The 21014-nt window shown below is 45.5% G+C and overlaps 1 protein-coding gene across 1 annotated transcript; it reads left to right on the forward strand.

The window, feature by feature from the left end:
- Positions 1-12: 12 nt before the first annotated feature.
- Positions 13-20590, forward strand: ttc12 (tetratricopeptide repeat domain 12). Its single transcript, XM_035533921.2, has 24 exons — positions 13-139; positions 376-530; positions 642-672; positions 870-947; positions 1103-1224; positions 1387-1446; positions 1713-1784; positions 1911-1971; positions 2665-2853; positions 3772-3841; positions 4253-4341; positions 5197-5365; positions 5609-5701; positions 6561-6624; positions 6722-6856; positions 7072-7164; positions 7526-7594; positions 8467-8568; positions 8640-8739; positions 8931-9165; positions 9901-12417; positions 12835-16371; positions 17247-17847; positions 17929-20590. The coding sequence occupies exons 1-21, from the start codon at positions 82-84 to the stop codon at positions 9968-9970; spliced, it is 2115 nt and encodes a 704-aa protein (XP_035389814.1). The 5' UTR covers positions 13-81; the 3' UTR covers positions 9971-12417; positions 12835-16371; positions 17247-17847; positions 17929-20590.
- Positions 20591-21014: the final 424 nt, after the last annotated feature.

Here is a 21014-nt window from a genome sequence, read left to right on the forward strand (position 1 = left end):
TCCGGACGTTGCTATGGTTACAAGTCATCGCCTCTGGACGCGCAACTTGCTGACTAACCAAGTATTGAAGGTTCAGTAACGATGGAACCGTGCGAGAACGACGATTTGGAAAGTTTTTTGCAAAAAGTGGACCAAATAAGTAAGTGTTCACTACGGACAGTAGATTATGAGACTAATGATAAACTAAGCAGCGCTGCGGACTTAACTTAGCTAGCGTTACTTAGCTAGGTTAGCATGTTTGATATTATTCGAGCCGGCAGTCATATCAGGACCTTTAATGTTACACTCTGCAGTTTAATACGTTCTCTTCTAATGCATGTTATGATAAAGATATTTGCGTGAACTAGTGAGGAGTGCTGGTTTGCCGTGTTACAGGTGAGTTGGTGAAGGGGTTGAATTGCTCTGATGCGGCGGTTCAGGAGAAAGCTGCGGTAGAAGCAGAGCGCTTCGTCGACGGCCTGTTCGAGCAGAAGCCGTGCAGACGCACCGCCAGCAGGACGGTCCTTACCACAACTCCCCCAAGTGTCCAGGTGCTAAAATAGCTTATCTTAGCAAGATAACCCGATACAGTCACAGGTCCAGTAAACCCCCATGCCCTGCGTTTCATTGGTTATTAAGTATGGTATTCATTTGCTTTCTAGAATGCACCGCATCAGCCAAACCAGAGTGCAGGTAGGCCTTCTTGTGTTGTGCATCACTGTCCAATACCCAGTGGTATATGTACTTGAAACTTAGATATTATCTGAAAATGTCGTTTTTCATTTTAAATTTGGCTTCATATTTGTCTCAGAGGAAAAATAATTCATTTTTCAAGTTCAAACTGTTTCTTGACATGATTGTTTCTGTTTTTTTGTTTTGTTTTTTTTTAGAGGATTTTATGAGCATTTTAGAGAAAGATGCCGAAGAAAGAAGAAAGAGAAGACAGGTGAAAGAGAAGCTAGCAAACGGTGTGTGTGTGTGTGTGTATGTGTGTGTATGTGTGTGTATGTGTGTGTGTGCGTGCGTGTGTGTGTGTGTGCGTGCATCTTGACATCACTCCACTGTTATTCATTTGAATTTCCAGTCACTGTATCTCCTCCTCTCACTCCTTTTCGACATGCAGCTCTGAAAGAGAAAGGGAATAAAGCGTTTGCCCTGGGTGACTATGAAGTGGCTGTCAGAATGTACACTGAAGGCCTAGAGCAGCTTCGTGACATGCAGGCTCTCTACACCAACCGGGCTCAGGTTCTCCATGTCACCCTACCTCTCATCCTTTCAGAAGAGTTATTTCATTCCAGCAGCCGAGTGATGCCTGTATGTGTAATACTCTGAAATGGATGGCAGATGCATTCATGGTAAGGTAATGCTAGCCTTTTTGCCCTCCTGTTTTTCTGGCTTGTCATGTAGGCCTTTATCAAGCTGCAGAAATACAAGGAGGCCATAAGTGACTGCGAATGGGCCCTGAAGGTAAGCGTAACTGGGTGGAGGTGTCAGAGAGACGCCTCCTCAGTCATCCGCATGGTGGTTCCTGACCCGTTTGGGCACTGAAGAGGGCCATGGCAGGGTACAGCCTTAGAAATCTGCTCCAATTAAAAACAGCTTGAATGATGACAGATATGTTCTTGGTGCCCAGCATCAACAAGGCATCTTGAAGGTTAATTAAGTCCTGATTAATGTTTGATGTTTGCAAGTAAAAAAAAATCAATGTTTCCACTGTGGCATCTCACATACAGTGCAGTGAGAAGTGTGTCAAGGCATATGTGCACATGGGAAGAGCACATCTAGCACTGAAGAATTTTACTGAAGTAAGAACAGATTATTACCCTGATGACATATCTGCATAATTCTGTGCAGTTTTCAGTTGCTGTTTTTCTGGCCTTCTGCCTATATAAATGTCAAGTGTTTCTTCTAAAACCTTTACAATTGTGCAGTCCAGATTCTGCTATCAGAAGATATTGGATGTCGAGCCAGAGCGTGAAACCCTGGTGAAAGGTAGGACTCTGAGCCACAGTCAGAACTGGCCTGATACCCAGTACCATGTAACACTGTGACATTGAAGTTTACTTAACGCCACCCAGAGGTTCTCCATCATGAGGTGCTGCCATGACAACATGAAGCATACTCTCTCTTGTTCTCCCTCTCTTCACCTCCCCCCCCCCCCCCCCCACACACACACACACTGCAGGAGTTTGTACAGCTTGGGAAAGGATAGTTTGAAAATGAGCTCTGTGTCCTTTCTGTGCTGTGCTGTGTTTCAAAGCAGGGTCCACCATAACAGACAGGCACAGCGCATTCACTGAAGGCCCAAGTAGAAAATAGTTCAGTAATGGTGGAATTACGCAGGCCACGGTCTACAAAAAACATCTTACAGTTCTGGAGCATTTTTAGCTCATGTTTCTAACTGCACTCAGATTCCTACTGAGGCTGTTTGTTTCCATTAACTACTTAGTTAAGCTGAACTGATCTTCCTTTGTTCATCTTTGCAGAGTCATGTGATTTGTCTGTGGCCATGTATTATCCAGGAGCTTTTGCCTCTGTTCTGGTCCCAACACTAATGTTGCTAACTCAGTTTTCTGTACAATTTCAGTTTTTGCAGCCGATGCAAATTAAACATCCTTTATTACTGAACTGACCTCATAAAGACACCAGTGGTGACGCAGTTTGATGCCTCTGACACCCTTGTAGAGTATCTGACACAAGTGGACTTGGAGGAGAAGAAGACTCTTCAGGAAAAGGCAGTGCGGGAGGAGCTAGAAGAGGGGAGAGACGAGGCCATGGTGGTGCCCGACTTGCTGAAAAAGCTCAACAAACCTAATGAGCTCGATCTCTACTACTGTGGTGGAGTGGAGCTTCTCTTGCAGGCTGTCAAGGAGGGTGGGTGCATGCCATGCCTCCACTACAGGATTCCTTCCTTTCTACTGCCTACTTCTCCACGGTTTACGGCCTGGCCCACATCTTGCCTATCCTGTCCGATGATGATGATGTTGAAGAAGATGATGATAATGACGTGAAAGAGCATGGGTTTCTTCAGCAGGACTCGCTTGTTTAGCAAATTAAATTAGCACCGAACGTGTACTTGTGTCTGGGCAGCAGTTGCTGGTCCCTGACACCATTAGGCAGATGTGGGCCAAACCAAAAACCCAATAAAAGGAGGCAGCCACATTGGTAATAACACTGTCACTGGATCAGTGCATTCACCGTCATGTCTGGAATTCAATCATGTGTCTTTACAGCTGGGACGAGATGTCAGAGTAGTATACGCTACATGCAAAGAATGAAAAGCCGATTGTCATTTCTAGGTCGTTTAATTAAATTTAATTCTATTCCAGACGCTCAAACTGCAAAACATTATGCATAAGTTTAATAAAGCGTACGCTGAATTCTTTTAGAACTGGAATGTTCTTTTAAAACTTTTCTGTGTTAGTGTTTATCGGTGAGGCTGGAATGATGGCCTTGTCTCCAAGTCCCACAAGCCTTGTAGTCTTAAAACCTTTCTAAAACGAACAGCTCCTGGCTGGCTCTCTGGACAGAGAAGATACCTAGGCTTTTGTGGGCTAATTGCTTTCCACAGAAGGTGTGCTGCCTTGGGCCAGATAGGAGTGCTGTCCCTGTCACCTAATGAGTTTGTGTTTATTTCTCTCCCACTCTCTGTCGCCCTTGACTATGAGGGCCTGTGTTTCGGAGACAGGTTCGGGTGAGCAGGCAGTGGTGGGTGACTGGGTGATGATACGTGGTGTTGGATTCTCTGACTGCACACCTGGTTACCATGACACTGTCTTCTGTTCCTCTTAGGTACTGGGCAGACGTCATTCCGATTAAACAATGGCTTCAGTATCATTTCTGGCAATAACAGTGTAAGGAGGTAAGGTTGCTGAGGATGTGCTTCTGGCAGCCTGCGATAAGTCCTGACCACTTGGAATATGTTTACATAATGATATCCTGGAACTCTGCTCATTCCGCCCAGACCACAAACCTTGAGCAAAGGCACTTGCTGATGGCCTTCAGTACTGTCAGCTGTGCATGCCACAATTTGCACAGTGTGACTGAGGCGTCAGACAGCTATCTTCATCACATGCCTGTCGTGGGCTAAATTTTTAAATTGCTGTGTATGAATAAATGAATTTTGAATGTGTATTTGGTGTCAGGCTCCTGTTTTCCTTTAAATACGTTTACTTGTGTTGGTTTTAAGCCAGAGTGATTTGCAGCGAGCGTTGTGAGCTGAGGAGTACGCCCGAATCGCCTCCACCTTTTACCTGTCTCCACCTCTCCTCAGGTGTCTCACACAGACTTCTGAAGAGCCGTACAGCGAGGAGCTGTGTGCGGCTGTCCTCCGGTTGTGGAGAGCGGTTTGCAGTGGAAATGGTGAGTTGTATCAGCATTACCACTTCACTTTTTGATGTATTTTGGGTTCCTTTTAAGTTTAGCTGTTTCTATACCTCCATTTCCAGGAAAGTTTTTGTCTTTCGCAAAGTAATACCATCACTGCGGGGTTGTCGTAAACGAGCGCAAAACTACTCCGTTACTTATGCAGCTCACCTTGGACTGGACCTCCCCCCAATACTATCAAGCACCTCGGAAAACTGCTGTGTGGCCCAAATGAGCTGAAGCATTGCTTAGAAACAGGGGAGAAAGGCAGACGGTTGTTTACACACGGTCCTAATGCTGCCAGTTGGGGGATGGGGTGAAGGCCAACGACATACAGCACGTGGCACAGCCTGAGGTTCAGTCTGAAGCTGAATTGCAGGGCGAGCCTCTGCCCTCCTGCGCTTTCAGTGGGTGTCTGATTGGAGTCTTCCACAGCCTGTGACCTCAGATCTACAGACGGGTTTTAACACTTCATTCTACTTCATTCCACTGACCTTTTATGAATCGCCATCATTTTACTCAAGGGTCTCTTCATTATTTCCTTTCAAGTATTGTTCATTTTTTTATTTCTGCAAAAAAAAAAGACTTTCAGTCCTCATGTTATCTATCGTCAGTTTGTGTTTTGTCTGTTCTGATGGTTTCCTTGCCATCTTGTGCTGGTACCTTTTCCACAAAGAGTCAGTACAGCTGATTCATAACACTGCTGCAGAAACTGTTAATGAGAGTACAAAACACAGAACAAACTAGGGGCTTCCTGTTCTCCCTCTCTGCTTCAGTCCTGTTCTCATTAATAAGTGTGTTCTCAGAAACCTGCGTTAAATTAAGGCTTGCTTGAAATGGTGTTGCTTACAGAAGAAAACCAGGAACTCTTAATGCAATGTCCCAGCACACGGGAGCAGATCGTCCGGCTGTTGGGCTCACGGGTAGCAGCGATCCAGCGGGAGTGCCTCACACTGCTCCTCACCTTCTCCCACACACAGCATGGCAGACGCCTGGTCATTAAAAACCTCAGTGTGACCAGGTAAGCGGTGAGAACACCTCACTCCCACTCATATCCGGAGGAAGACTTCGACTGTGATCTCCAGCATGCCGTACAATTACAGATTTTAATCCATTTTTAATACCCTTTCTTGAACAATGTGCATTTATTGATCAGCCCTTGAATTGGTCCACATTGGAGCACAGATATATTGTTCCTATAGCTGTAATTAAATAGTATGGAGTGGCTTATTTACTCTAATCTCTTCTTGCCTTTGACCTGTAGGATGGTGGAGACCTTGATGGACTGCGTGTGCGCGGATGTCACATCAGGAACCACAGCCCTCGCCGTTCTGGCAAATCTGGCTGGCGATAACAAGTAATGCCGGACTGACGTATGCAGTTGCACCTTCCGCCCACCGTTCTCCCGTCTGAGGGTGATGAGTTCTGGCAGTTCTGTGCTAGACCCCATCATAAGCCCGTACATCACGGTCAGACATATTAAACATATTCACATTCACTCAATAGCACGGACTCTGGGGGAATGCACAATGCACAGGCGTTGGCCACGATGATCCATCACTGTTTGGCGTTCCATGAGTGCTTTGCGGGGGGAAAAGCGACAGCTTTCACTGCCCACTCCGCCCTGATCAAAGCGGAGAAAAAATTCAAGGTGCAAGGTGAAGGCTGAAGCTTTCGGCCGGCGAGTGTGACAGGGACCTGGGAAGATGATTGACTACCTCCCTGAGCTTTTAAATATCACTTGATATTTAGAGCAGTGACTGGGGGCTTCTTTCCTTTAATGTTACGGTCCTGCTAAAATTAACCTTCGCTGCTAGCACACCGGTACACTCAGGATTTAACCATCAGCTCACTGTGGAACCTATGCTGGTGATCACATCAAAAGGGCTGTATCCGTCATGAAGTGTGACCCATAGCCCAGACACTAGTTCAGTGAAAATCCAGGGTACCTTAATCTTTTGCTCTAAACAGTCCTTGGTCTCCCAGTGCAAGAGGGCTGCGTGGATGGCACTTAATCCCAGACTGGGGGTGAGTCAGTCAGTAACTGAAGATTTAGAGGCTTTGAAGTCTATCTATGTTGTTTTAAGCCCAAGGCACAATGGTAAAATGGAGATCTGACATTTAAACAGCACTAAGAAGTTCTCAGATATGACAAACCTAGTTTTTTAGCATTTATTTATTTATTTATTTATTTATTTTTCCTTGTATTCTTGCAGGTTTCAAATACAGTGTAGAGATAACTTTACACTTTATTTCGCCCCTGTTTTGGAGCAGTTGCTGGTAAGGTGTTATGATGTCACAAATCTAAAAGATCCTTTGATTCATCACTTCTGTCCCAGGCTTCTGTATCCATAAGTTGCTTTGTTTAACATTTTAGGGAGATATTTCTGCATCCAGCCAAGAGCTGCTGCCCTCCTTCATCTCTGTGACTGGGGCCATGTGCCTGGATCAAGTCATTAACAGCAAGATGGCCAACCGGGCAGAGTTTTGGGAGAGCTCTTTCACTGCCTTGGTAAATTTGATTTCATGCGACGATGAGCTCCAAGGTAGTTTGTCCTTGGGCATCACTGTATAATGGTTTAGAGGCTTGAATTTCACTCATGATCACAAGCTTCTTTTTCTGTTACCTGCTATGAAGTCTGTGGGAGAATCCTAAGTGGGTAACTTCACAGAGAACACGGCGAAGGTTTTGGCAATGTCAAAATTAGAGGATATTCTGTGTTCCAGGGGCGGCATGCCAGCTGTGAACAGACGAGCGTTCTCTATCCTCTCCTCGGCCTGATGATCAACATCGCTGCAGTTCCCAATCTTTGCATTCAAGTAAAGTGGAAGGGGGATGGACTTTGGATCAGACATTGATTTGTTTAGAGAAAGGGAGCAGTGTGTGTGGGCCTGAAACAGGGAGGGCTTGATGTGCTTGATGTGTTCCCATCTCTCCCTCTGGTGTAATCAAATCTGGAGAAAACATGGAACACTACACGGAGAGTGTGTGTGTGTGTGTGTGTGTGTGTGTGTGTGTGTGTGTGTGTGAGAGTGTGCGTATGTGTGTTTCAGGGCACTCTACACATTACATCCGCAGGAGCAGGCTGTACCGTTACCTTCAAATTTTAATCTACCTGCCTCTCTAGGTATTAGTGTGTAGCTTACTGTGTGTGCATGCATGTGTGTGTGTGTTGCCCAGGAGCATGCTGTTGAGGGATGTCGCAGGTGTGTGACCCTGTTGAGTAATCCTGATGGAGGCATAATCACAGTGAGTGGATTTGTATTATTTAACCCAACCAAGGAGAAGACTAGCCAGGTCTCAGCTGCAGCTAATGTTATACAGGAGTAAATGTCACACGGCTAATGTTATGGAGGTGTAAAAGTCACACAGCTAATGTTATATGTGTGTAAAAGTCACACGGCTAATGTTATGCAGGTGTAAAAGTCACACGGCTAATGTTATATGTGTGTAAAAGTCACACAGCTAATGTTATGCAGGTGTAAAAGTCACACAGCTAATGTTATGCAGGTGTAAATGTCACACAGCTAATGTTATGCAGGTGTAAAAATCACTCAGCTAATGTTATGCAGGTGTAAAAGTCACACAGCTAATGTAATGCCGGTGCAGTGGCCAGTGAGTGAGAGGCAGGGCGTCACATCGCAAGTGTTAGAGTCACATCCATTCACTTTGCTCACAAGCGTTTCGGTCACCACTTTCAGCAGTGAAACCAGCAGCTGGGGAATCCAGTGTGCCGCGTAAACGTGCTGGTGCTCCTGCATGGCAGTCGGGAAGTCATTCCGTATGCACGGAAGCACGTACATAGTGTTTAATGTAGCAGCCTCAGCCAGAAGCCCATGCAGTTTTCGCTGACTATGTAAATCAATCCCTGCACCTTTGCGGATCATGTCTCCCAAGCTGTCTCTCTGCATACAGTTACAGTGAAGACACCTCTGCTTCAGCTCGTCTGACTGCAGAATAATAGAGAGCTCAGCACCTGGGCTAGGCCGGTCACGGGACCGTGGGCAGGCAGATGGAGGCCGTCGGAATCTCGCCAGGCTGCTGGGGCCGGCTTAGGGGGGGCACGTTAGGATAACCGTGGATGGGTCATGGGGTGACTGCCTCCCTCCTCTTGCCTCCAGAGAGCCGCTGGGCTACTGAGCGCTGCTCTCCCCACGTCACCTGCCGCCACTCGCGAAGCCGTGCAGCACGGAGTGGTGAAGAGGATGCTGAAGATACTGAAGGTAACACACACACATTATTAATGATATAAGGTTTGCTGAGATAGTTAAGGAGCTTCACTTTGTTCTTTCAGGAAGCAGGGCAGATGAGTTCGAGGTACTCCATTAAAGCTCTGGCAGTGTGCACCACCTCCAGCCAGCAGGCCTGTGAAGAGCTGGTGGTGCTTGACAAAAGTGAGTGTGTGTGTGTGTGTGTGTGGGGGGGGGGGGGGGGGGGTTGGTTATGCTTGACAAAAATGTGTAGTGAAGGCCAGGGGCTGAGAATCGAAGGGGGTGCAGGATTCAGTATACCGTATTAGGTCCATGACTTGTGCGTGCGTGTATCTGTGCATCTGTGTCTGCGTGCATGCGCGTGGTTCATCCAGGGCTGAAGACTCTGAGGAAGCTCCTGGACAGTAGTGATGAGGTGGTGGTTGGGAATGCGGCTCTTTGTTTGGGTCATTGTCTGGCGGTGCCTGAGGCTGGAGCTGCCCTGCTGGGCACAGACTGCGTGCAGCTGCTGCTACGCCACAGTGCCGGTCAGGCCGGCCATGCCGGCCACGCCGCCGTGCAGAAGAACGCTGCTGTTGCCCTGGGGAAGCTGTGCAAAGCTGAGCCCAGGTATGCCCGCCGCCAACAGCCACGCACCTTTGCCTGCCCGCACAGGAGAGCGACGCTAATTAGCAGATGTGAAGTTCTAATTTACTGGTACATAAGGGTGCATAGCACTTTATTCTTTTATTTGTTTCACTAACATTATAGAAATCAAATGCAAGGCTAAGATTTGGAAGGTAGTTGTTTTACGAGGAGACGTTTTGAGATGCTCTATGAATTTTCAAGACTTTAATGTAGATTGATGGCTGCCTTTGATCTGTGGAGCAGCCTTGCCCCAGTAAGCATGTTGGAGCAGGAAGTATAATCCAACCCCCACATATAGGTGAGTTTTGTTTTCCGCGATGTTCCAACATGGATGTTCTGAGGACACGCCAGGGCTCAGACTGTCTGATAGAGGAGAAACTCTCGAGTGTCTGCTGTGGAGAACCTGACCCCTCTCGGAAGACACGCTGGCTGGAGTGTGACACACGCTGCCCGAGACGACTGTTTAGGATGGAATATAATAACCTAGAGTAGAGCAGGTGCTGGAACAGAAGTGTTTTAGACAGACTGGGATGTCATCAGGGTCGTGCTTAAACGGAAGCAGCATATTAGGATAAGATGACCCTTCTTTCTGTCTTTCTCCGAAGGCGTTCCAGAGGCGTCGTCTTCTGCCTTTTCTTTTCTCAGCCCAGCACCATTCCGTTTTTTTTCTCCTGACTCCCATGACGCTATTTTTTTCTTCTCATGATCTATTCTCAGGCACCTGGTGAAACTCAGGGAGCTCCACGGTCTGGAGATCCTTCACGCCTGTATGAAGCTGATCTCGTAGCATGACGAAGCCCCACATCCTCATCCTGGCTGCCGGTCAGGACGCGCAGGCACACGCACCCAGAAACTGGGACGCAGGATTCAAAACTTAAGACTATAACTGTCATATGTGTAGTAAACATTCAGTTACACTGAACAAGGAAATTCTTACTCTGCATTTTTTCTGTTCCACCTAAGAAAAGAATAAATCTAAAAATATATAGATGTAAAAAAGAAGCAAAAATTAAATAAAGGATCAATTAGAAAATAAAAGCATATTATGTGAGGTAGGCTGCATTAAGAGCCATAAGACTTTTAAATGCCCTTGTGCAAAAATTCACTGTAATGTGTCATGTGCATATTGCAGTCAAGAGTTCAGCAGTGAAATTGTGCCTCAGTGAATGCCGAGGAACTGGATGGTTCACCCTCGCCGTCTTTGCCTCGGCCGCATGCTCCTCCCTCCTCCTCCTCCGTGGATCAACTATCATTTCCTTGTTGGTATTCCTGGCACCATGCCACCAGATTTGCCTCCTCACTTCTGTACACTTCCAGTGATCAGTCCAAGGACTGTAGTATCATCAGCAAACGTGATACTGGTGTTGATCTGGGAGGCAACACAGTTATATATTAAGAGATTGTAGCGCATGGGACTTGGCACACAGTCATGGGTGGGGTGTCCTTTGTTTATGGTTTGTGTGCTGGATGTATGGTTGCAGACTTGGACTTGATGTTTACCTGTTTGAAAATTCCGCACCCGGCTGCAGAGGGTAGTTGACAGTCCGAGCTTGTGGAGCTTTGTGGTCACTTTAGATGGTATAACAGTGAATTCTCTACTGTAGTTGATGGGAATACTGTTCATAACTGTCCCTGGCAGCGATCACAGTGTCAGTGTGGATCTGTTCTGACGGTAGGCAAGCTGGAGAGGGTCCGAGGTGAGCAGTGTGTTCTGCACGTGGGTTATGATTTCAGTCGTCATCAGACACCTGTCAGGGCACGTCTTGGGGAGGAGGGTGTCTTGAAACAGGTGAGTACTGAGACTTGTGCCAGGGTCAATATGTCTGCAAAGCCACTTCCAATGATCAGGACCTGAGTGCCCAACCAGGGGTAGTGTCTGAGCCAGTAGCTTTTGCCTGGATTTATCCTTCTGCTTATTTCTGCCACAGAATAAATGATGCCCTTGGTGTGATCTATGTAGCCACAGCAGATCCTTTGAGGCTCGCTGAGGGCTTTAAAACCGGTGCAGCAATCATTCAGCGCAGCTGGCAGTGTGGCATGCCTGTTTATCTCTGCCCTGCCCTGCTCTGGACCCGACGGCCTGTGCTGCGCTGCAGTCCTTCCCGCACTTCTTGCGCCATGCGTCAATAGTGTTGTAGTGGCCCTCCTGCTTCAGTCAGTATCGTGTCTTGGCTTCCTGGAGGGCTCTGTGTAGCTCACGCCTATCTGCAGTCATCGGCATCGCCAGAGATGACTTGATGAGGAACAGGCATGCAGTAAGAACTGCCCCTCACAGCGCTGCTGGGATTCGCATCAGGTACTTCCTTCTTGATCTTAAGCAAGGTCAGAAAACTGGTGCTCATGGCCTGTTTTTACCGCTAGCTGACCGCAGCCTACGGCGTTCTTTAAAGGAGCCCACTGCGGCCCACTCACGTCTTAGTTACCTTCCGTCCTGACTGACTCACTTTACATGGCTTGGTTTGATTTGATTGTGTTCTGTGCTTATTGCCTAACAGAGCAGTCATGGCTTATTGTATGTGTTTTTTTTAACATGGATATTCATTTTAATGAAACATATTGCCTGTATTTTTGCTCATTGTTGAACAAGTGCTTAATTATTTGTGGAAATCATAACGAAAAGAACACATGATGGATTTTTATCACCTCCCTTCAGACCTAAAACAGCGCTGTTCAGTAAACATGAGGCATTTCATGAACGGTTTCATGTCGGCTATGATTTCATGCTGATCTGGACTTGCAGTCGTTCATGTGTAAGAGGTTCCTGTTATAAGAGACTTGATGAGCACGACATTATGTTCTTTAGCCTCTGCAAGATGTCAGTTTTCATTCACATGTGCTGCTATGTCCAGGGGAAGCGTTGGTTTGTGAGGGATCTCAATATCATAACGATCATTCTGAGGTGCTTTAGCCAGATGGAAATAAATCTTCAGAAGTCAAATAATAAGTCAGATGAATGAAAATGTTTGCACCCCCCCCCCCAGACCTTTTTACTCCCCCATGTCAGTAATCCAGTCAGAGTATAAATGAGCTGAGATAGAAGGGAATGTTTCCAGGACAGGATGAGCTGCCCAGGACAGTCGGCTCTCTGAATTATTGCTCTGACTGGGATTATTATGGTATTAAATTAACTGTTTTATTTCAGCCAAGCTTTGTAAAATGTTCTGTTTGCATGCGGCAGTAGAGTGCCGGTCATGATGGAGTTTGACGTCGTGTTTATTATGTTTGGACTTACAGGTATGTATGTGATTGAACTTCGTGTTAGGGCAGTGGTTTATGGTGTAGATGCTGCTGCAGTTTTCCCATGCTAAGGAATATTCGATGAATGTAAATAAAACATGCAGATGAGATCAAACAAATGCAAGGAAATTATATATTAATGCAAATTCACTTCTCTGAAATGTGTAGGATTTTAAGTTATTCATAAGGAGAAATCTTGGGTTATGTAAAGAGACCAAATGTGTTATTGTCCATCAAAAGCAAATCACTACCATTGTATCATAATTGTCTTGTTTGACTGTTGCATCCCATCTTCCCAGATAATGCATTTGATCTGAACTATTTTTGATAAAGAAAAAAAATGTTTTAAAAATTGCATACTTGTCACATTTGCAATAATCTAGATTTTAATGTTGGATTTGTGTTTTTGCTCAGTTATTGCCAAAAGTGGGAACTTGCAAAGCTACCAGTCACTGTGAACGGAGAGTATGCCCTTCAGATTTTCAAAAGACCAAAAAAAGCCCAGTGGCAAAGGCTCCACAGAGAGCGCTCCTATCCTGTCTACAGCACTAATCAATTCTCCAGGGACAGATCTGTTCCATACACTACAAGAAAGGCACCATTCATGTACTGCAAATACACTGAATGCTATTAATGAAGATGTAATTAGCACAAGAGGAGAGGAATTTGTTTTTGACCAGGGGTCAAGTTCATACACCTCGAGCAATGAGAACACGTTAGACCTGCTTCTTCCTCCTGTAATGTGTCTCCCATTGATCTCCCACACAGAGGAGGAGAGTGTTCTAACTTTCGCGCTGGCTGGTTCTGGGCCAAGGATCAATGGTACCGTGATGACTTCAGCCCGCTCATTTAGAGGCTGGGGAAAGACCACTGCTTCGTTTCATGCTCTGCTTAATAGCAAAAATCAAAGAGTCATGGATTCTATTACTCCTTTGCCCATGAAGAGCTTTCCTGTGGCAACAGCCTCCGGTCCAACAATAATTGATAACCTTGGGGAGATGGTGGGGACAGTGGAAGGAGCCGGGAAAGTCACAAACCTCTAAAGTTTCTGGCACTCACTAACCCTTCGAATGCTGGCAAGGCCGTGTTCATACGTGGAGAAAGGTCTTTCATACATAAGGGCAGCCCTGACGTAGTGCCTTAGGCAGCTCAGTCAGACAGAACGCACTGAGCTTCTGAAGGGATCATCCAAGACCTTGGGGAGGCATTTGAAATGGGGCAGGTGGTGCAGAGGAATATGAGCTTAGCTACCCTCATCAGTGCTTTTGATGTCGACACCCCATTATGGACAGGAAGCCCAACATCTCACACCACCAAAGGCTCATTAAGCATGTGGAGAGTGTTCCCACATGGTATGGATGAGAAGCTCCTTCAAAACATTTCATTTACTAACCATTTTTTCAATTTATCGGACTGTTCCTGTAAAGCTGAAAATGAAACCCTCCATCCTCAAGAGAAGAAAAACCCTGGCAGATTATCCATAATAGATGACAGACCTGAACATTTTCACACAGTGGTCAATAGATTGATGCCACATACTTCCAGTACCACGACATTTCCTGTTGCTGTGAGACCTACAACTCCATCTCCTTGGAGTACAAGTGATTCAACAGTTTATAGTAGAAGAATTTTAACAAGACCAGCTTCAAGCCTGTCAATTCAGCCCTTCAGCAACATGCATGACTCAATTACATCTGACTACCCTGTTCAGTTACAGAAAATACCCATTACTTCCATTACAAACATTACTTCCAGATTCCTGTGAGTGAGCTGCAGAACTTGTCATTAGTCTTTGAAGGTCACTCTGTCACTCCCATCCCTGTCAGGCAGCTTCCATCTCTCTTTCTAACAGGAAGTTCAAAGCCTTTGACTTTATCAAGTCAAGGCATCCAGGCACTCTTTCAGTCTGCTGGTGTCCTGAGCAAACTATCACTGGTTTGGCCTTTAGGGCCCCCTGCATCCTCGTCTACCTTTGTGGCATTACACGGCTCAGAAAAAGCACAAGGCTCGGCAAGTTCCCATTCTGCAGGGAACAACAGAGAGCACTCTGTGTTGCAGAAAGTGCTAACATCACACTCTGAGAAGCTAATAAAAAGGTCCACAAATCCCTGGCCAGCAACAGAAAAAAGTGCAGTAAACCTCTCTTTCACACAGCTAACCAGCACAGCAGCAGGGTTAGACAAAGAACAAAGGAGTCTTTCTTCCATGACACCTGCTCCCCAAAGCCCCGCAACATATAACCTCAACATTCCAACAATCCCTGCTTTGGCAGAAAAAAGCTTGTCCACTGCCTCTGTTGGGGGTAGATGGGACGTTTTCTTTCTCAAACTCTTACATAAAAAAATATCACAAGAAATTACTTCAGTCAGCTTACCACAAGATTTAGTCTCACATCCTAGCCGTCCAGCTGTCATCCTCAAGCTCTTAGAAATCGCACAGGGAGGTGGAATTAGCAGAGACATGTTTATAAACCAGACATTAAAGCCTGAGCAAATGGTCAAAACCTCACAAGTCTGAGCAGTCCTGTTCCATCTGTAGGAATTGGGAGCAGCTTCACCCACACAGACACTCCTAACACAGCAGAGTCATTATAGTTTAGTCAGAGGAGAAAATTCCAGTGGGCCAGTAGCATTTAATCAAAATGGTCAGAACAGTTTTAGCAAAAAAAGCAAGAATCAGATCCCAGCTACGACTGTACTGCAGAACAGTGTCATCCTCCCACAGTCAAGAAACTACTGAGGGCCAAATGAAAGCATCTGTTTCACCAGCTGCTACCGAGAGCTTCCAGCCTGCCCAACATTTGGCTTCCCCGAGCAATGCTGAAACTCCAAAAACTGGTCTGGATACAATCAATCAGGAAAGTTCAGCTCCTATTACTTTATCATCCATCATAGTCCCTGCATCAAATGGAAAGGACATTTATGGCCCAGTGTTCCTGTATGAAGCAACCAAAAATGGAGCAGCTGAAAGGGACCCTCACCATCAGACTGTGTCGAGCCAAGCTGCCAGCACCACAAACCCTCTGATGAGGCAAGCCATACACACTTCAACCAAACATCTGGCCATAAACCCATCTCCTCCGCCAGCAGCTTCTCCACCCACAGCCTCTGTGAGATCCTCACGTCCTGCACATGGCACTGACATGCAGCCTGCCTCTCCTCCACTGTCTACAGCCCTATTAGGGCACCTGACAGGCTTCTTAGCCATGCCGAGAGAGCGTCCAGGCGCCTCTCAGCCTCGCAGCCTGGCGCCAGGCCCTGTGGGGAGAAATGCTATTACAGAACACTCCACACAGGCTACACTCATGCCTGTTGATGCAGGGACGTTCTTTGCCGTTGACCACGTAGAGGTAAACTTGATAGGTTCAGAGAGAGAAGCAACAGAACCGACCCAAACAGGTCCGGTACAAAGTGAAGTTCGCCTGTCCACCACTACACAGTTTGAGTCAGGCCTGGTGAAATCAGCCAAGCTGATGTCACACCTGCCGCTGACACAGAAGAGGATTTTCTAAGCGGGTAATTTTGACATTTTACTTTTGGATCACTGCAAGAACACCGCAGAAGCTGTATCATACTTCAATATTTTAGTGTACAGCTTTAACTAATATAAACAATGATCAAGTCTTTGGATCAGGTTTTTTTCTCCAGGGAAGTTTTGCCACTGTGCTCAAGGTGTATTGCTCGAGGATCGTTTGGATAAATACACATGTTCCCTAAGTTTGGCCCAGGTCTCTGATGATGTCTGTGGCAGTGGAAACTACACCGCGGAGATGCGTCTGAACATGGAGCGCGATATCGTGCCTGGGGATTTTGTCTCTGCTCTCGGAGATCTGCGTGTTCTCATAAGCCTGAAAACAAATGACACACGGGTGAACTTGGAGATAAAGTCCTGCTGCCTCTCCGCCACCATCAGACCAGCCGAGTTCAATGCAACCTGCTGCCTGTTTTCAAGGTGTACATTTGCTTTGAAATACTCACTCTGCCATCTGTTGAATGGTCATAGAATATCCATATCTTACAAGCTTGTGGCAGAAAGTGCAAATCCTCCCATCTGTGGGAAATGGCTACAAAGCCTCCTGAATCACTGGAGTCTTATCAGTGAGGACCAGCACTGGCAGAGCCAAAGTTCTGTCCAAAGAGCTCAACTGTATTTAGCTGTAAATTACCTCATCTCTTCAGATCCAAGCTGTGTTTATTGCATGCAGTATGATGAATTGGCTGATGTGTGCCCTTGCTGTTTGCTTGTGTCTATCCACCATGTCTTCTTCCTGTGCTGGTTTAGGCCGTGGAAATAATGCACTAGATTACAGCTAAGCCACAAAGCCACACAGCGGCACAAAATGTACCCTCATACCGAGTCTTCGGTAATCTACAGGCCACTCATTTGTCTTTGTCAAATGATGACCTTTGAGTTTAAGATGATCTTTTTTTTTTTATCCTTTCCTCTGGTGTGATGCAAAATGACCAGTGATGGTAAAATTAGCAGAATTCACAGCAACATGAAGGTTTAAGGCTTAAAAGCTTCGAAACGAGTGTTGTACTGCAGGACAGTGTAGCCATGTTTGCAAAAAGCAAAAATGCAGAACTTATGCTAATGTAACATTTGTGTTTTCACTACAGTAATACTGCATTAATATGTAAACATTAACACAAGCACACATCAGCTGCAACTAAGGCAATCTGTTAGTGAAACCTAATGATTCCTGCCAGGTTGCTGCACATGGACACCCTGATAGATTTCAGTAGTGTCACTGTGCATGTCGTGTTATGTATATTAAATTCTTCTTTTGTCCAGGAAGTATCTTTGTCTTGCGTGCAACTCACCAGGTTACTCGCAGACCCGCAAGTCATCCTCCCGCTCCCCAGCGTGCTGTCACAAAGAGCAAGTTTCCCCATCAGTCTCTTCCAGATGATTAACTACTCCACTGCATCCCTACACTGCGATCTGAGCGTGCGCCTGAGGAACCGCTCTGGGTGCGAGAGGGTGAGTCTCTTTCAATAAAACCCTGGAGAACATTTGTCACTCGTGAGCGGGCGTCTGGTCTTCCCACGTGTGATTCTCTACCCATCATCACTCAGCATCTGTTTGGTGCTGCTTTCCCCTCTGATTCTGTTAGAATCACCTCTTGCGAGGCCCTTTCAGCTGTATAAGCGCAAGCATGAAGCCTCTCACTGCTCTCAGCTCTGTAGCCTTCAAAGGGGCTTGACTTTAAAAAACCAAAGATATATAATAATATGTGCACTCACTGAAGTTTTAGGCGCAAGGTCTTCAAATGAAGTGATTAATGAGTCTTCCACTGCTCACTTCACCATCGGCGGCACGGCGCTCACCCCACTGATGGCAGCGTGAGCGTTATCGGCAGAAGGAATCGCATTTCTGTTGGTCCGGTTCTGAAGGAAATGGACAATCATTCATTTGTAGAGACAGGTAATTGAATTTTGGATTACACCTTTCCTTCAAGTTTGGCTCATGGTTTTAATATTTCCCAGCGCCTGGTTTTGTTTGCAGTACTAGGAGTGATGGGGGCGGAGACGCTGGTCCTGGGCGTGGTGTCGGTCTGCTCTCTCGTCTGTGTGGCTGTGTTCCTCCTCTGCCTTAACAAACGTTGCTCACGAAGGTCAGGACGCCGAGCTGCCCATGTCTGCCCCCACCTGCCCACGAGTCCATCGTACTGTGAGCAGGACAAGGCCCAGTCCTGCAAAGAACATTCAATAACCGCATGATTAATCCCACCTGTACTGGCCTGCTTCAAGATAGAATGTTTGGGACTTGGTAGCAAAAGAATCTGCAAATAAAAGTCAGAGCACCTTAAATGATATTGGTATGCAAACCGGTAGCATGTGTCGCCGGCTCCACCCCCGGCAGGGTCACCCGGGGCCTGCTTTGCTCACTGTGTTCCTTGATTTCTGCAGCTCACTATGGGGTGTTGGGTCTGAACTTTTATGCCAGCAGTCAGCCATCCAGCTGCATCTGTGAATTAATGTGCTCATTTATTTCTGAATTCTGAAAATATAAGAGGGGGGGTGGCATTTGCTTTCAAATCATCTGTTATTGTGCCTACAGCTTGGAGGTTTATCATCCAGTACAATGCAATTTAGCGTGGGGAAATTAGTCAGTGTTTGTGATGAATTCGGATTTTAAAATGCAGCTCTGTTGTTATGTTTGTGTCTGCTGGAACTTCTCCAGGAGCGGAATGGGCTGTTCATCTTCTGATGAGGCCACCCATGCGTTTCACACTTCTCGGGTTAGAAATGTAGATCTATGATTAGCTCCTCTTGTTTCTGTAATCATCTCCATTAAGACATGAAAGACAAGAAGGCATTGAAGACGAGAACTGGAGATTAACGTTTGCTTCAAGAAATACCAATTGGGGCTGTAATTGATTTGGAATTCATTAGGCCTCATTTTTAAATAGGCCTATTTACAATAACTCTTGAGGAACGACAATGCAAATTAGTATGGAAATATTCATCTCTGAACCCGCCTCCATTCCACAATATTCATGTGAATGTATGAACACACACACGGAATAATATACACTGTGAATGCAGCCTTTGGTTTAGCTCCACCTCAATATATGTGGTTTGTCATTATTTGCTTTCCATCTACAGTGTATAAGATGAAGAGAGAGAAGGTGGCAATAATGCAGGCGTTGTGTGCAGGGCATCTCCGTTTAGATGACTGGCACGGTCCTGACAAGGCACGGGTGGCAGAGAGGATCATTTCATAAAATCCTTAATTGTACTGTGCAATTGAAAGTATTCCATTTCCTGCTGTAAATCTAGTCACCACAGGAGCCAGAATGAAAACAGAGACGCCTGGAAACGATGCAGGCTCCTGGAGCATTTTGAAATGAATCCTGAACTCGGATAAGAAAGAGAGAAAGGGAGAGGAAGATGGAGAGAGGAAAAGTTCAGGAGGAGAATGTGACAGGCTTAGTTTAGGTATGATTCCAGCTGCAACCATAAGGTGGGAAATGTGTTTAATTCCATCACCACTGGTAGTAACATGAAGGCAGAGAGTTAACCAGACTTTCCTATCTTTATATACAGTGTTCATGGCCAAACAACTAATGTAACTATAGCAAGGATTATTTAGAATTAAAGTCTTATATCTTTTGAAATTGCATTTGTAGTGGACGCATTTGTAGTGTAAATTAGTTATAGAATGACTGAAATTACTAGAAGATACTAATGCTAGTTACTGAACATGTATTAAAGAATTTGTGGCCAAAAGATATACAGCATTACAAAGACTATACCCTTTTGAACTCTGCAGAGATTACCGTTTAATTATTTATCAAAAAAAAAAAAAAAAAAAAAAAAAAATCTAAAAAACCACTGAAGTAAAAAAACACCTTCAACATTAAAGTTTAAATCAAAGAAAATGAAATGGAGGTAGCTATACTGTGTGCATATCAAGCAGAACAATGCTAGGCCTTGAGAAAAAAAAAAAAGAAGAAATAACCTTCAATCAGGTCCCGACACCAACAGAAATACTATACATAGAAAACACAGCCCTAGACAAACAGCATTTCAGCAGGCAGCCAAAGTCCCAGTAACGGCTTCAGCTGAGTCTTATGCTGGGAGACAAATAGAGCAGAGATCCCCAACACTGCAGACGCACTGCAGTGTTCTTACTTTAGAGCTTTTTTTCGTCAAGTTCCAAAAGGAAGCAAAATGCAAAAGTATGTGTGTCCAGGTCTATGAAATGTATGCATTAGTTACATCACCCTGAGGCAAAAGCCTTGCTGAGTGCAAGCATATAATGAGGAGAGGTTTCTGAAAGATTTATGGAAGACTGAACACGGTCCATCTTAGTTCCAGGAAAAGTATGATCAACAATAGGGGATTTATGGCATTTTCACATGACTCTTATTTAGTTTTATGGTTATTCAACTGGCAACCAGTAGAAATTGTAAAAATAGACAGTAACAATACAAATTCATGTAAAACTTTTTTTTTTGCTGTGTTACTGTTCATGTAAACATTTATAAAAACTGCACTGTGCCAATGCAATCTCACCTGTACAACTTGCTGTGTAACATTCTTATTCAGATAATCAGTGAGCTGTAAGCTCCTCCCCAAAAGCAGGTAAAGGGTTTGTGCAGTTGCTAAACAGAAACCCACGTTTTGAGTTTCAGGAAGTGTGGATCTCAGCAAACGGCAGCATGACAGAAACCAGCTCCTCGCAGATAGGCACTGTCAGATATGGTAACCTGGAGAGATTAAACTATTTTAGAAAAGAGGAATTCGAAGTGGACTGGGTCAAAGTGGCTGAGCGTACATTTGGCTGCGTCTACAAGGTCAAGCTCAAACTCAAACAGGAGAAGTGTGCCATTAAGACTTTGAGCTCCAGAGATTACAGGTATGCCTATCCAAACATGGGACACATGGCCACACTGAAAGTACGGTGACCTTAGCTTGCATCTTTTATCAACTCTTACAAAGCCCCAGGAATTTATAGTAGGACCTGAATGCTTAGCCCCAGTTTACCTGTCTACTGCTACTTCTACATGGGTTAAGCATACATCATGTGGTGTCTTTCTCTCCCTAGGAGCATGTTGCGGGTCTCAGAAATAGCAAAGGCAAAAT

The sequence above is a fragment of the Electrophorus electricus genome, chromosome 17 (assembly GCF_041902795.1).
Source record: "Electrophorus electricus isolate QZ-2024a chromosome 17, ASM4190279v1, whole genome shotgun sequence".
NCBI lineage: Eukaryota > Metazoa > Chordata > Actinopteri > Gymnotiformes > Gymnotidae > Electrophorus > Electrophorus electricus.

Coding starts and splice junctions, on each gene's coding strand:
- ttc12 (XM_035533921.2), top strand. CDS start 82: ATGGAACCGTGCGAGAACGACGATTTGGAAAGTTTTTTGCAAAAAGTG. Junction 140..375: donor GCAAAAAGTGGACCAAATAA/GTAAGTGTTCAC, acceptor GCCGTGTTACAG/GTGAGTTGGTGAAGGGGTTG. Junction 1,225..1,386: donor TCTACACCAACCGGGCTCAG/GTTCTCCATGTC, acceptor CTTGTCATGTAG/GCCTTTATCAAGCTGCAGAA.